The 11,932-nt window shown below is 43.7% G+C and overlaps 1 protein-coding gene and 1 pseudogene across 1 annotated transcript; one reads left to right on the top strand and one right to left on the bottom strand.

The window, feature by feature from the left end:
- Positions 1-403: 403 nt before the first annotated feature.
- On the top strand, positions 404-6,951 carry LOC135517945 (threonine synthase-like 2). Its single transcript, XM_064942683.1, is given in 10 exon segments — positions 404-511; positions 949-1,180; positions 1,465-1,491; positions 1,494-1,658; positions 1,808-1,960; positions 2,173-2,412; positions 2,640-2,788; positions 2,874-2,999; positions 6,034-6,188; positions 6,340-6,951. Coding segments are annotated over 9 exon segments (1,479 nt in total). The 5' UTR covers positions 404-511; positions 949-957; the 3' UTR covers positions 6,581-6,951.
- Positions 6,952-7,761: 810 nt separating this feature from the next.
- Positions 7,762-8,772, bottom strand: LOC135517946 (isotocin-neurophysin IT 1-like; annotated as a pseudogene).
- Between the last annotated feature and the right edge of the window lie 3,160 nt (positions 8,773-11,932).

Here is an 11,932-nt window from a genome sequence, read left to right on the forward strand (position 1 = left end):
TGGCCTGGTATGGTTCTCAATCAGAGGCAGCTGTCAATCGTTGTCCCTGATTGAGAACCATATTTAGGTAGCCTGTTTTCCATTGTAAATATTGTATGTAAATATGTAAATCTCAACCAACAGTAAATACATCCCTCCCTACCTTGTAGGCCTACAAAATAACAAAGGCTTGACAATCTCCGAATGTCATTAAACTTTTTGGTGTTTGTAACAGATGTCTCTTTCCATTCATCTTTCCGCTTCATAGTTTGGATTGATTGATTAATTGATTGAATTTATTTGTCAGATAATATCAAAATGTGGTTGTCTCTTATTAAACTCCTTTGAATGCAGTTTGCTATAATGACCTGCAGGTGACGCTTTAGAGTAGATATTTTTTAAACGTTTGGCACCAGATTGACCTCTTTACTTCGAAATTCGAACTCTGGTGTTGCACCAATACAGTTCCCCGGGTCATCTCGAAGCTACAGTATGCTACTTCGGAGCTATTTCTTCTTATAGCAAGCGGACGGTAAATAATCCTAATTTAAAATATTATGGACTAGATTCGATAGTCAGCAGCATTGAATTTACCTAACCATAATTTATTTCAAATAAATAAGCTATAATATATTTTTTCAACAGTAGTTTACTGTAAATTTAAGCTGACAGTTATGTTTTCTATTATGCTATGTATTAATAATGCAATGTAATCCCATAATTAAAAAATTAACATGAACACACGTTTTTGAAACTACAGTAGGCTGACTGTTATGCATTATAATAATGTTATTACATTATAGTCCAATACTCACTTATGAACTGTTGATCCGTGTGCCCAGATAGATATGTCTGCCCTTGCATCCTTATTGTCAATTATTCTGTCAAATTGCTACAACAATGAAGAGAACTTAACTCAAAGGCTTATCATCATACTATTTTTCATCATACTGTTTTGACTACTGACAGGTGTCAGATATGCAGTACTGCAGCACGCGTGGCGGTGTCCAGGGTTGGGACTTTCAGGATGTTTTGTTATCGGGATATGCACCAGACGGGGGGATGTTCATGCCTGAGACCCTCCCCACCCTAACCCCTGATACCCTGAGGTCCTGGAGCTCCCTGTCCTACCCCCAGCTAGTGACAGAGGTCTGCTCCCTGTTCATCCCTACAGAGCTGATCCCTCGAGCAGACCTGGACGGTGAGACCTGGAGGGTTTGGGTAGCTGAGTGACACGTTGATGGATTGATTGATGGTTGGAAAATATGTTGCAGTTAGGTGTAAAGTGAAGAGGGTTTGGCACATGTTTTTTTCCCACATCTGGGTATATATCAAAATGAAGCAACTCTGTTCATGTCCCTTCCTCACCGCTTTTCCTTCACTCTCTCTCTCTCTCTCTTTTGTGTGATCCTTCTGCCCATCTCACTCTCTCAATCTCACTCTTTCACACCCCTCTCCGCCTTCTCTCTCCCTCCCTTGCCCCAGGCCTGGTGAGTGCGGCCCTGTCTGGGTTCGCGTGCCGGGGGTGGTGAGCTTGGCCAGGCTGAAGGGTGGGCTGTGTGTGCTGGAACTCTTCCACGGTGAGACCCAGGCCTTCAAGGACCTGGCAATGACCTGCACCGTGCGCTTCCTCGACTACTTCCTGCGCAAGGATAGCCGGCGCGCCATCGTATTAGTGGGTGAGAAGGGACACTTTGGGCAGCATTTGGAGTGTTTACATGTTTAGTTACATGCTAGATCTATTATGTTGATGTATATTACATCTTACGTGTCTTAATAGTGTCCTCCTATCCTCTTCCCTCTCCCACGCTGCGGCCTACCTTCCTAGGCACATCTGGGGACACGGGTGGTTCAGCCATCCAAAGTGCGAGAGGCCTTGGTGGGGTAGACGTGGTAGTGGTGTACCCCCGGGGCCGCATAACTCTTGTTCAGGAGAAACAGATGATCACCTGCCTGGAGGACAATATCCATGTGTTTGCAGGTTAGAGACAGGGCCAAATAGTATGCGGGAGAAATAATCTAAAGTGGCTTCCTCTCCTTGCCCCCTTCTTTGATAGTGAGAGATGATGGCCATATCATGGGAAAATATAGGAGTTTTAGTCTTCAGTAATAATGATCTTACCTTAACCTGTGATAAGATGGTATCATTGGTATGATAACACAACCCTATTTTTTTCTCCCCTGCACTACTAGCGGATGGCAGTTCTGATGACATCGACGTGCCCATCCGTCGACTGTTTTCAGACCAGGAGCTGGTGAAACAACACAGCCTGATGAGTCTCAACTCAGTCAACTGGTCTCGTGTCATGGTGCAGCTGGCACACTTCATTTATGCCTACCTGCATGTGAGTGGGCTGGAGCAGGCAGAGACGGGGGCACCCCTCCCCGCCTTGGAGATGGTAGTGCCCACAGGGGGGGCGGGGAATATCGCCGGTGAGAAGTTTTACAATGACAAAGTGTTTCCACTACTTTTTCCCATTTTTGCCCCTTTTTGTATATTTTTTTGGATTAGAGATATATTTATATTTCTTCCCTACTTTTTTGCTCAAAGAGGAAAGGAAACTAAGCCATTTGAGAGTATTGGAACATAGCTCATGTTTTTCTCTGGTTTTCCTTAATCTCTCGTTATTCTTTGTCTGTCTCTCTGTCCCCTCTCTCAGCCGGCTGCATTGTGAAGCAGATGGGGATACCGCTGTGCCTCGTTGCCATGACGAACGCTAATGACATAGTGCACAGGACTGTGCAGAGTGGGGACTTTTCCATGGCAACCAATGTCACGCAGACCATGGCCCCGGCTATAGACATTCAGGTGCTGTGCGTGATGGCTCGTCACTTTGTTTAAGGTTTAAGAAGTGTGTGTGTGTACTGTGGCTAACACTGTGCGCTCACCCCAGGACCCCTATAACATGGAGCGTGTGTTCTGGCTGCTGTCTGGTAGAGATGGAGCCCTGGTAAAGGGCATGATGGAGGAGTTTCAGCACTCTCACAGACACACTCTGCCTGAAGCTCTCCACAAACAGGTCAGATGCATGAATACATAATTTACATGTTCTTGTAGAAAGATAAGTGCCCAGTGCTGTTGGTTGTTTAATGTTCTCTCTCAAATCACCACACATACTTACCCCTCCCCCCTGACATCTCAGTCAACCAGACAGGTCCTACAGGCCTTAGTTTTGTCACACCAGGACTACTGCCCAGTTGTGTGGTTAGGTGCGGCAAAGAACGACATAGGCAAATTGCAGTTGGTCCAGAACAGAGCAGCACTTATTGTACTTAGATGTACAGTACCTGTCAAAAGTTTGGATACAAATACTCATTCAAGGGTTTTTCTTTATTTGGACTATTTCCTACATTGTAGAATAATAGTGAAGACATCAAAACTATAGAATAACACAAATTGTATCATTTAGTAACCAAAAAAATCCAATCAAAATGTATTAAATATTGTAGATGATCAAAGTAGCCACCCTTTGCTTGATGACAGTTTGCACACACTTGGCATTCTCTCAACCAGCTTCACCTGGAATGCTTTTCCAACAGTCTTGAAGGAGTTCCCACATATGCTGAGCACTTGTTGGCTGCTTTTCCTTCACTCTGATGTCTAACTCATCCCAAACCATCTCAATTGGGTTGAGGTTGGGTGATTGTGGAGGCCAGGTCATCTGATGCAGCACTCCATCACTCTCCTTCTTGGTCAAATAGCCCTTACACAGCCTGGAGGTGTGTTGGGTCATTGTCCTGTTGAAAAACAAATGATAGTCCCACTAAACACAAACCAGATGGGATGGTGTATCGTTGCAGAATGCTGTGGTAGATATGCTGTTTAAGTGTGCCTGGAATTCTAAATAAATCCCTGACAGTGTCACCAGCAAAGCAACCCTACACCATCACACCTCCTCCTCCATGCTTCAAAGTGGGAACCACACATGCAGAGATCATCCTATCACCTCCACCTGTCTCACAAAGACACTGCGGTTAGAACCAAAAATCTCACATTTGGAACCATCAGACGAAAAGGACAGATTTCCACTGGTCTAATGTCCATTGCTTGTGTTTCATGGCCCAAGCAAGTCTCTTCTTCTTACTGGTGTCCTTTAGTAGTGGTTTCTTTGCAGCAATTTGACCATGAAGACCTGGTTCATGCAGTCCCCTCTGAACAGTTGATGTTGAGATGTGTCTGTTACTTGAATTCTGTGAAGCATTTATTTGGGCTGCAATTTCTGAGGCTGGTAACTCTAATGAACTTATCCTCTGCTGCAGAGGTAACTCTGGGTCTTGCTTTCCTGTGGCAGTCCTCATGAGAGCCAGTTTCATCACAGTGCTTGATGGTTTTTGCGACTGCACTTGAAGAAACTGTCAAAGTTCTTAAAATGTTCCAGATTGACTGACCTTCATGTCTTAAAGTAATGATGGACTTTCATTTCTCTTTGCTAATTTGAGCTGTTCTTGCCATAATATGGACTTGGTCTTTTACCAAATAGGGAAATCTTCTGTATACCCCCCCCCCCTACCGTTTCACAACACAACTGATCAGCTCAAACGCATTAAGGAAAGAAATTCCACAAATTAACTTTTAACAAGGCACACCTGGTTATTTAAATTTATTCCAGGTGACTACCTCATGAAGCTGGTTGAGAGAATGCCAAGAGTGTGCAAAGCTGTCATCAAGGCCTAGGATGGCTACTTTGAAGAATCTCAAATGTAAAATATATTTAGATTATTTTTTTTTGGTTACAACATGATTCCATATGTGTTAGGTCATAGTTTTCATGTCTTCACTATTATTCTATAATGCATAAAATAGTAAAACATAAATAAAACCCTTGAATGAGTAGGTACGCCCAAACTTTTGACTGGTACTGTACATGGAGGGTGAATGCCAGTAACACGCATGTCAATATCTCCTGGCTCAAAGTTGAGGAGAGATTGACTGCATCACTATTGGTCTTTGTACCAGGTGTTGAAGGTACCGAACTGTCTGTTCAAGCGGTTGGCAAACAGTTCGGACACTCATTAGGACCACACAAGACATGCAACCAGAGGTCTCTTCACAGTCCCCAGGTCCAAAACAGACACGGTGAAACACACAGTATTAAATAGAGCCATGAATACAAAGAACTCTCTGCCACCCGAGTTAACTCAAACTAGCAATAAAATCTGATTTAATAAAAAATCAGACGGCACGACGGGGAGTGGGAAAAGAAAAACAGACATTTTAATGTATTTCTTGTATTGTATTTTGCATTTATATGTGATGTGTGGTTGTCTCGCCTGGCTATCTTAAGATGAATGCACTAGCAGTGGGTCACTCTGGATAGGAACATATGCTAAATGACTAAATTGTGATGTAATTGTAGTGCTATGTACACTGAGTGTACAAAACATTAAGGACACCTGCTCTTTCCATGGCAAAGACTGACCAGGCCAATTCAGGTGAAAGCTATGAGCCCTTATTGATGTCACTTGTTAAATCCACTTCAATAAGTGTAGTTGAAGGGGAGGAGGCAGGTTAAAGAAGGATTTTTAAGCATTGAGACATGGATTGTGTATGTGTGCCATTCAGAGGCTGAATGGGCAAGACAAAGTATTGTAGTGCCTTTTAACGGGGTATGATAGTAGGTGACAGGCGCACCGGTTTGTGTCAACAACTGCAACGCTGCTGGGTTTTTAACTCTCAACAGTTTCCTGTGTGTATCAAGAATGGTCCACCATCCGAAGGACATCCAGACCACTTTTATAATTATGTATTTAACCTTTATTTAACTTGACACAACTGTTGAAAGCATTGTAGTCAACATGGGCCATCATCCCTGGACCTTGTAGAGTCCATTCCCTGACAAATTGAGGCTGTTCTGAGTGCAAAGGGGGGTGTTGGAGGGTGCAACTCAATATTAGGAAGGTTTTTTTAATGTTTTGTACACTTGGTGTATATTATGTATTTTATTTGTTGTTGTGATTTGTGTTTGGATCCCAGGAAGAGTAGCCGCTGCCTCGGCAGCAGCTAATTGGGGATCCTAATAAATACTACTCCTCCCCTCCTCTCTCTGTCTCCAGTTGTCTCAGGTCCTCACAGCAGGTGCAGTAAGAGATGAGGGGATAGTGGAGACCATGCAGAGATGCTGGAAGGAGAACCAGTATCTACTATGTCCCCACACTGCAGTGGCTGTGTGGCATCACTACCATTATCCCCCCACTGCAGGGGTCAACAGGTAAGAGACACAGACACACACACACACTTTTAGTGTTTTACTAAATAAACACATTTCTTAGTTGCAGGCTCAACCATTTACATAATGCATCATGGCTGCATACCGAATAACACTGTCTAGCTCACAATTTTAAACCCATTCCCCTGTCTAGGTGTTGCATAGCAACAGCCTCTCCGGCCAAGTTCCAGGCGGCGGTGCAGAAGGCAGGGCTGACCCTTGAACTCCCTGAGGCAGTGCGGGCTCTGGACAAGATGTCCACTCGCTACCTGGCCCTGGAGCGGGGCCAAGACTGGGGCAAGGACTGGGAGTGCATGCTGAAGCAACACATCCAGGCTATAGGCTCAGCCAGGCAACGCGGAGTGGCCTACTACTCAACTGTGGAGTGTAAATAGTTATTTAAGAAATTAGGCTTATGGATGCACACTGATAATTCAGATGAAACTGTTAACTGGCATTTGCCATGGATTATCATAAATAACAAACACTTATTAACCGATGAGATTGTTTTATAAAGTGGATAATAGACAACTTACTGCTAATACCAGCAATAATATGCCCACAGTTAGATGTTTTATGTACTGTCTTGAAGAGATCAGTTTTATATGATCAGATATTGTTACAGTATAAGAAGATTGTTTATTGTATATGTTTGATCAGAATTCAGATGAAATAGTGTAATTGCCAAATGATGTGTTTTGCAATCAAACCTCTGCACAATTTATTGCCTGACCGTAAATGCTGACAATAAAAGTTGCAGAGGCAATCATGTGTGCAGGAGTAATTACAGTAAATGATTAGAACGGAGCTATGAAGCCAGCAGCATACCACCCTGCATACCACTGCTGGCTTGCTTCTGAAGCTAAGCAGGGTTGGTCCTGGTCAGTCCCTGGATGGTAGACCAGATGCTGCTGAAAGTGGTGTTGGAGGGTCAGTAGGAGGCACTCTTTCCTCTGGTCTAAAAAAAAAATATCCCAATGCCCCAGGGCAGTGATTGGGGACATTGCCCTCTGTGTAGGGTGCTGTCTTTCGGATGGGACGTTAAACGGGTGTCCTGACTCTCTGAGGTCATTAAAAGACCCCATGGCACTTATTGTAAGAGTAGGGGTATTAACCCTGGTGTCCTGGCTAAATTCCCAATCTGACCCTCGAACCATCACGGTCACCTAATAATCCCCAGTTTACAATTGGCTCCTCTCCCCTGTAACTATTCCCCAGGTCGTTGCTGCAAATGAGAATATGTTCACAGTCAACTTTCCTGGTAAAATAATAAATAAATAAAAATGAGTAGGTTTTTATTCCCATCACTACATGTAAGAGAGACAGTGTGGTGGTGGGCATGATGCCTGTCAATATTGCCTTAAGAAATTGCCTGTGTATCATAGGCTTTAGCATTCACTTCAGAAGACATAGGACCGTAGGTTTATATGGGTCACATGGGTTTCTCTCACAAGCTGTCGGTTTGTATCTTTGGATAAGACCTTTTACAGCCCGAACTCCTGATCTATTGTACTGTCAGGCAGCTGAGAGGGACTTTGGTCTCATAAAGATGATGTCAGAGGTTGTTTGACTCAGCTCTGTTCCTGCTCTGTTCATGCATCGTAAGGTAAGACATATACATATACAGTACACACATAAACACAAAAACTCAACCATACCATTTATATATTTCAGCAACATCTTGTGGTGAGTTTTAGCGTGTGTGTTTTGGTATTGGAAATACTTGAGACCCGAGTTGACTTGAAACATGCAACAATGACTAACCATAAAGTTATGTTTTTGTACAGTAAGCTGCATTTGTCTCAGAGCACAAGCCATTACACAAGCAGTTACAAGCAAAAACTCATATTTTACATCTATATCTATCTGCTGTAGAAAATGTATGACCATACTGCAGGTATACACTGTCCTTCAACTCAGGACTGTCCCTGAAAATGCCTAGAGGCTGTTTTATTGGTGGACTCTGTGGGGAGGGGTGTGGCTAATCATGTGCAGTAGCTTCATCAGCAGATCGTGGTCATGGTTACTGCCCTCCGGCCTCACAGGGAGAGGTCAGGTAGTTCTCCTCCACACAACTAGCTGCCTCTGGGGAGCCCATGTAGCAACCCATCCCCTCCCCACAGCAGATACTGGGGCCAAAGCAGCGACCCCTGTCGCCCGGGCCACACGACATGCACTGGAAAGATAATAGGAAAGAGAAAGTTATAGTTACATTGTTATTATAGATAAAAGTGATCTATTTATGGAAAAGGGAAGTGGTTTTAAGCTTTGTGGTTTAACAAAAAAAATGGTACAATACAACATACAATATTGACATACAATAACCTTTGATTTAACTGTGCAATCTCAACCCTTCGAAGGTAAGAGGCAAGTCTCTATGGCAGGCAACCACCAATCTAGCTCTATAACAGACACACAGTTACAATAAAGAGTAACAAAGTGGAAGTGCTGAGAATGACGGTACCTTTCTGGATGGGACGTCTAGTGCTGATCTCTTGCCTCCTATGGGGCAGTTGGAGATGTAGCAGGCAGTGCACACAGATAGCAGGAACAGCAGACAGAGGGCAGACACTGGGGCGACAGACATTGCCACTGAGAATGAAGGAAAAAAGATTTAAGTTTTATAAAGTGGATTTTTTTTTTTTTTTTTCACCTTTATTTAACCAGGTAGGCTAGTTGAGAACAAGTTCTCATTTGCAACTGCGACCTGGCCAAGATAAAGCTTAGCAGTGTGAACAGACAACACAGAGTTACACATGGAGTAAACAATGAACAAGTCAATAACACAGTACAAAAAAAGGCGAGTCTATATACATTGTGTGCAAAAGGCATGAGGAGGTAGGCGAATAATTACAATTTTGCAGATTAGCACTGGAGTGATAAATGATCAGATGGTCATGTACAGGTAGAGATACTGGTGTGCAAAAGAGCAGAAAAGTAAATAAATAAAACAGTGTGGGGATGAGGTAGGTGAAAATGGGTGGGCTATTTACCAATAGACTATGTACAGCTGCAGCGATCGGTTAGCTGCTTGGATAGCACATGTTTGAAGTTGGTGAGGGAGATAAAAGTCTCCAACTTCAGGGATTTTTGCAATTCGTTCCAGTCACAGGCAGCAGAGTACTGGAACGAAAGGCGGCCAAATGAGGTGTTGGCTTTAGGGATGATCAGTGAGATACACCTGCTGGAGCGCGTGCTACGGATGGGTGTTGCCATCGTGACCAGTGAACTGAGATAAGGCGGAGCTTTACCTAGCATGGATTTGTAGATGACCTGGAGCCAGTGGGTCTGGCGACGAATATGTAGCGAGGGCCAGCCGACTAGAGCATACAAGTCGCAGTGGTGGGTGGTATAAGGTGCTTTAGTGACAAAACGGATGGCACTGTGATAAACTGCATCCAGTTTGCTGAGTAGAGTGTTGGAGGCAATTTTGTAGATGACATCGCCGAAGTCGAGGATCGGTAGGATAGACAGTTTTACTAGGGTAAGTTTGGCGGCGTGAGTGAAGGAGGCTTTGTTGCGGAATAGAAAGCTGACTCTTGATTTGATTTTCGATTGGAGATGTTTGATATGAGTCTGGAAGGAGAGTTTACAGTCTAGCCAGACACCTAGGTACTTATAGGTTTCCACATATTCAAGGTCGGAACCATCCAGGGTGGTGATGCTCGTCGGGCATGCGGGTGCAGGCAGCGATCGGTTGAAAAGCATGCATTTGGTTTTACTAGCGTTTAAGAGCAGTTGGAGGCCACGGAAGGAGTGTTGTATGGCATTGAAGCTCGTTTGGAGGTTAGATAGCACAGTGTCCAAGGACGGGCCGGAAGTATATAGAATGGTGTCGTCTGCGTAGAGGTGGATCAGGGAATTGCCCGCAGAAAGAGCAACATCATTGATATATACAGAGAAAAGAGTCGGCCCGAGAATTGAACCCTTTGGCACCCCCATAGAGACTGCCAGAGGACCGGACAGCATGCCCTCCGATTTGACACACTGAACTCTGTCTGCAAAGTAATTGGTGAACCAGGCAAGGCAGTCATCCGAAAAACCGAGGCTACTGAGTCTGCCGATAAGAATATGGTGATTGACAGAGTCGAAAGCCTTGGCAAGGTCGATGAAGACGGCTGCACAGTACTGTCTTTTATCGATGGCGGTTATGATATCGTTTAGTACCTTGAGTGTGGCTGAGGTGCACCCGTGACCGGCTCGGAAACCAGATTGCACAGCGGAGAAGGTACGGTGGGATTCGAGATGGTCAGTGACCTGTTTGTTGACTTGGCTTTCGAAGACCTTAGATAGGCAGGGCAGGATGGATATAGGTCTGTAACAGTTTGGGTCCAGGGTGTCTCCCCCTTTGAAGAGGGGGATGACTGCGGCAGCTTTCCAATCCTTGGGGATCTCAGACGATATGAAAGAGAGGTTGAACAGGCTGGTAATAGGGGTTGCGACAATGGCGGCGGATAGTTTCAGAAATAGAGGGTCCAGATTGTCAAGCCCAGCTGATTTGTACGGGTCCAGGTTTTGCAGCTCTTTCAGAACATCTGCTATCTGGATTTGGGTATAGGAGAAAGGAGAACCTGGAAAGGCTTGGACGTCTTGTCTCAGGATAAATATAATATAGTAAGATTAATCATAGTCTATTGTTGCAATATTTTTTGCAAATGTCTGTTACAAAAACATTTCTTGCAGTTATGTTTTTTAAGATAAAATAGATTTAGAAGATTGTCAGAGAAAATACATACTGTTTGAGACACACAATGAGTTCAGCTTTCCACAGTTCTACGCTACATTCTTAAACATTATTGTATGAACAACAACAGTAGGAGGGAGGATGTTAAGGGTAAGACGGGAGCTATGACTTCAGAATTGTTTGTGTGTGTGTGTGTGTGTGTGCGTATGTGCGTGCGTGTATGAGAGAGAGAGAGGGACATATTTGAGTGTGCGTGCGTGCGTGCGTGACAGAGAGAGGGAGTGTGAGAGAGGGACGTATATTTGAGTGTGTGTGTGTATGACTTAACTCAGCCTATATAGGCTATGTAACAACTAATAGGAGAAAAAGATAACTTTAGATAAATAAAGAAATGACTCAAAGGATGATTAAAAGGTTTATTGTCCTCAGAGGGTCCTGCGTTAATAATAAGATCACAGTTGACCTTGACCTCACCATGTCAATCATGTATTTCTCATTATGTTTTATCCTGGACAGATCCTATACATTTAACTCAAGCCATTATTTGAACACTTATTTCCACCACAACTTAATTTTTCGAATTACACTAATTATTACTCAGTCCACCTAATGGAAAAATGTCAATTGACGTCATAGGCCTACATGATAATGCTGAAAAATGAACATTGAGAAAGTGTCACGTTCTGACCTTAGTTCCTTTGTTTTGTCTTTTGTTTTAGTATGGTCAGGGCGTGAGTTGGGTGGGTTGTCTATGTTAGTATGTCTATGATTTTCTATTTCTGTGTTTGGCCTGGTATGGTTCTCAATCAGAGGCAGCTGTCAATCGTTGTCCCTGATTGAGAACCATATTTAGGTAGCCTGTTTTCCATTGTGTTTTGTGGGTGGTTGTTTTCAATCTTTGTGTTTGCACCAGACAGAACTGTTTCGGTTGTTATTTTGTTATTCAGTGTTCAGTTTTGATTATTATTAAAAATCATGAACACTTACCACGCTGCACCTTGGTCCTCACCTTCTTCTTCCCACGACAGCTGTTACAGAAAGGCACATTTGGAAAGTCCTAGTG

The sequence above is a fragment of the Oncorhynchus masou genome, chromosome 28 (genome assembly GCF_036934945.1).
Source record: "Oncorhynchus masou masou isolate Uvic2021 chromosome 28, UVic_Omas_1.1, whole genome shotgun sequence".
NCBI lineage: Eukaryota > Metazoa > Chordata > Actinopteri > Salmoniformes > Salmonidae > Oncorhynchus > Oncorhynchus masou.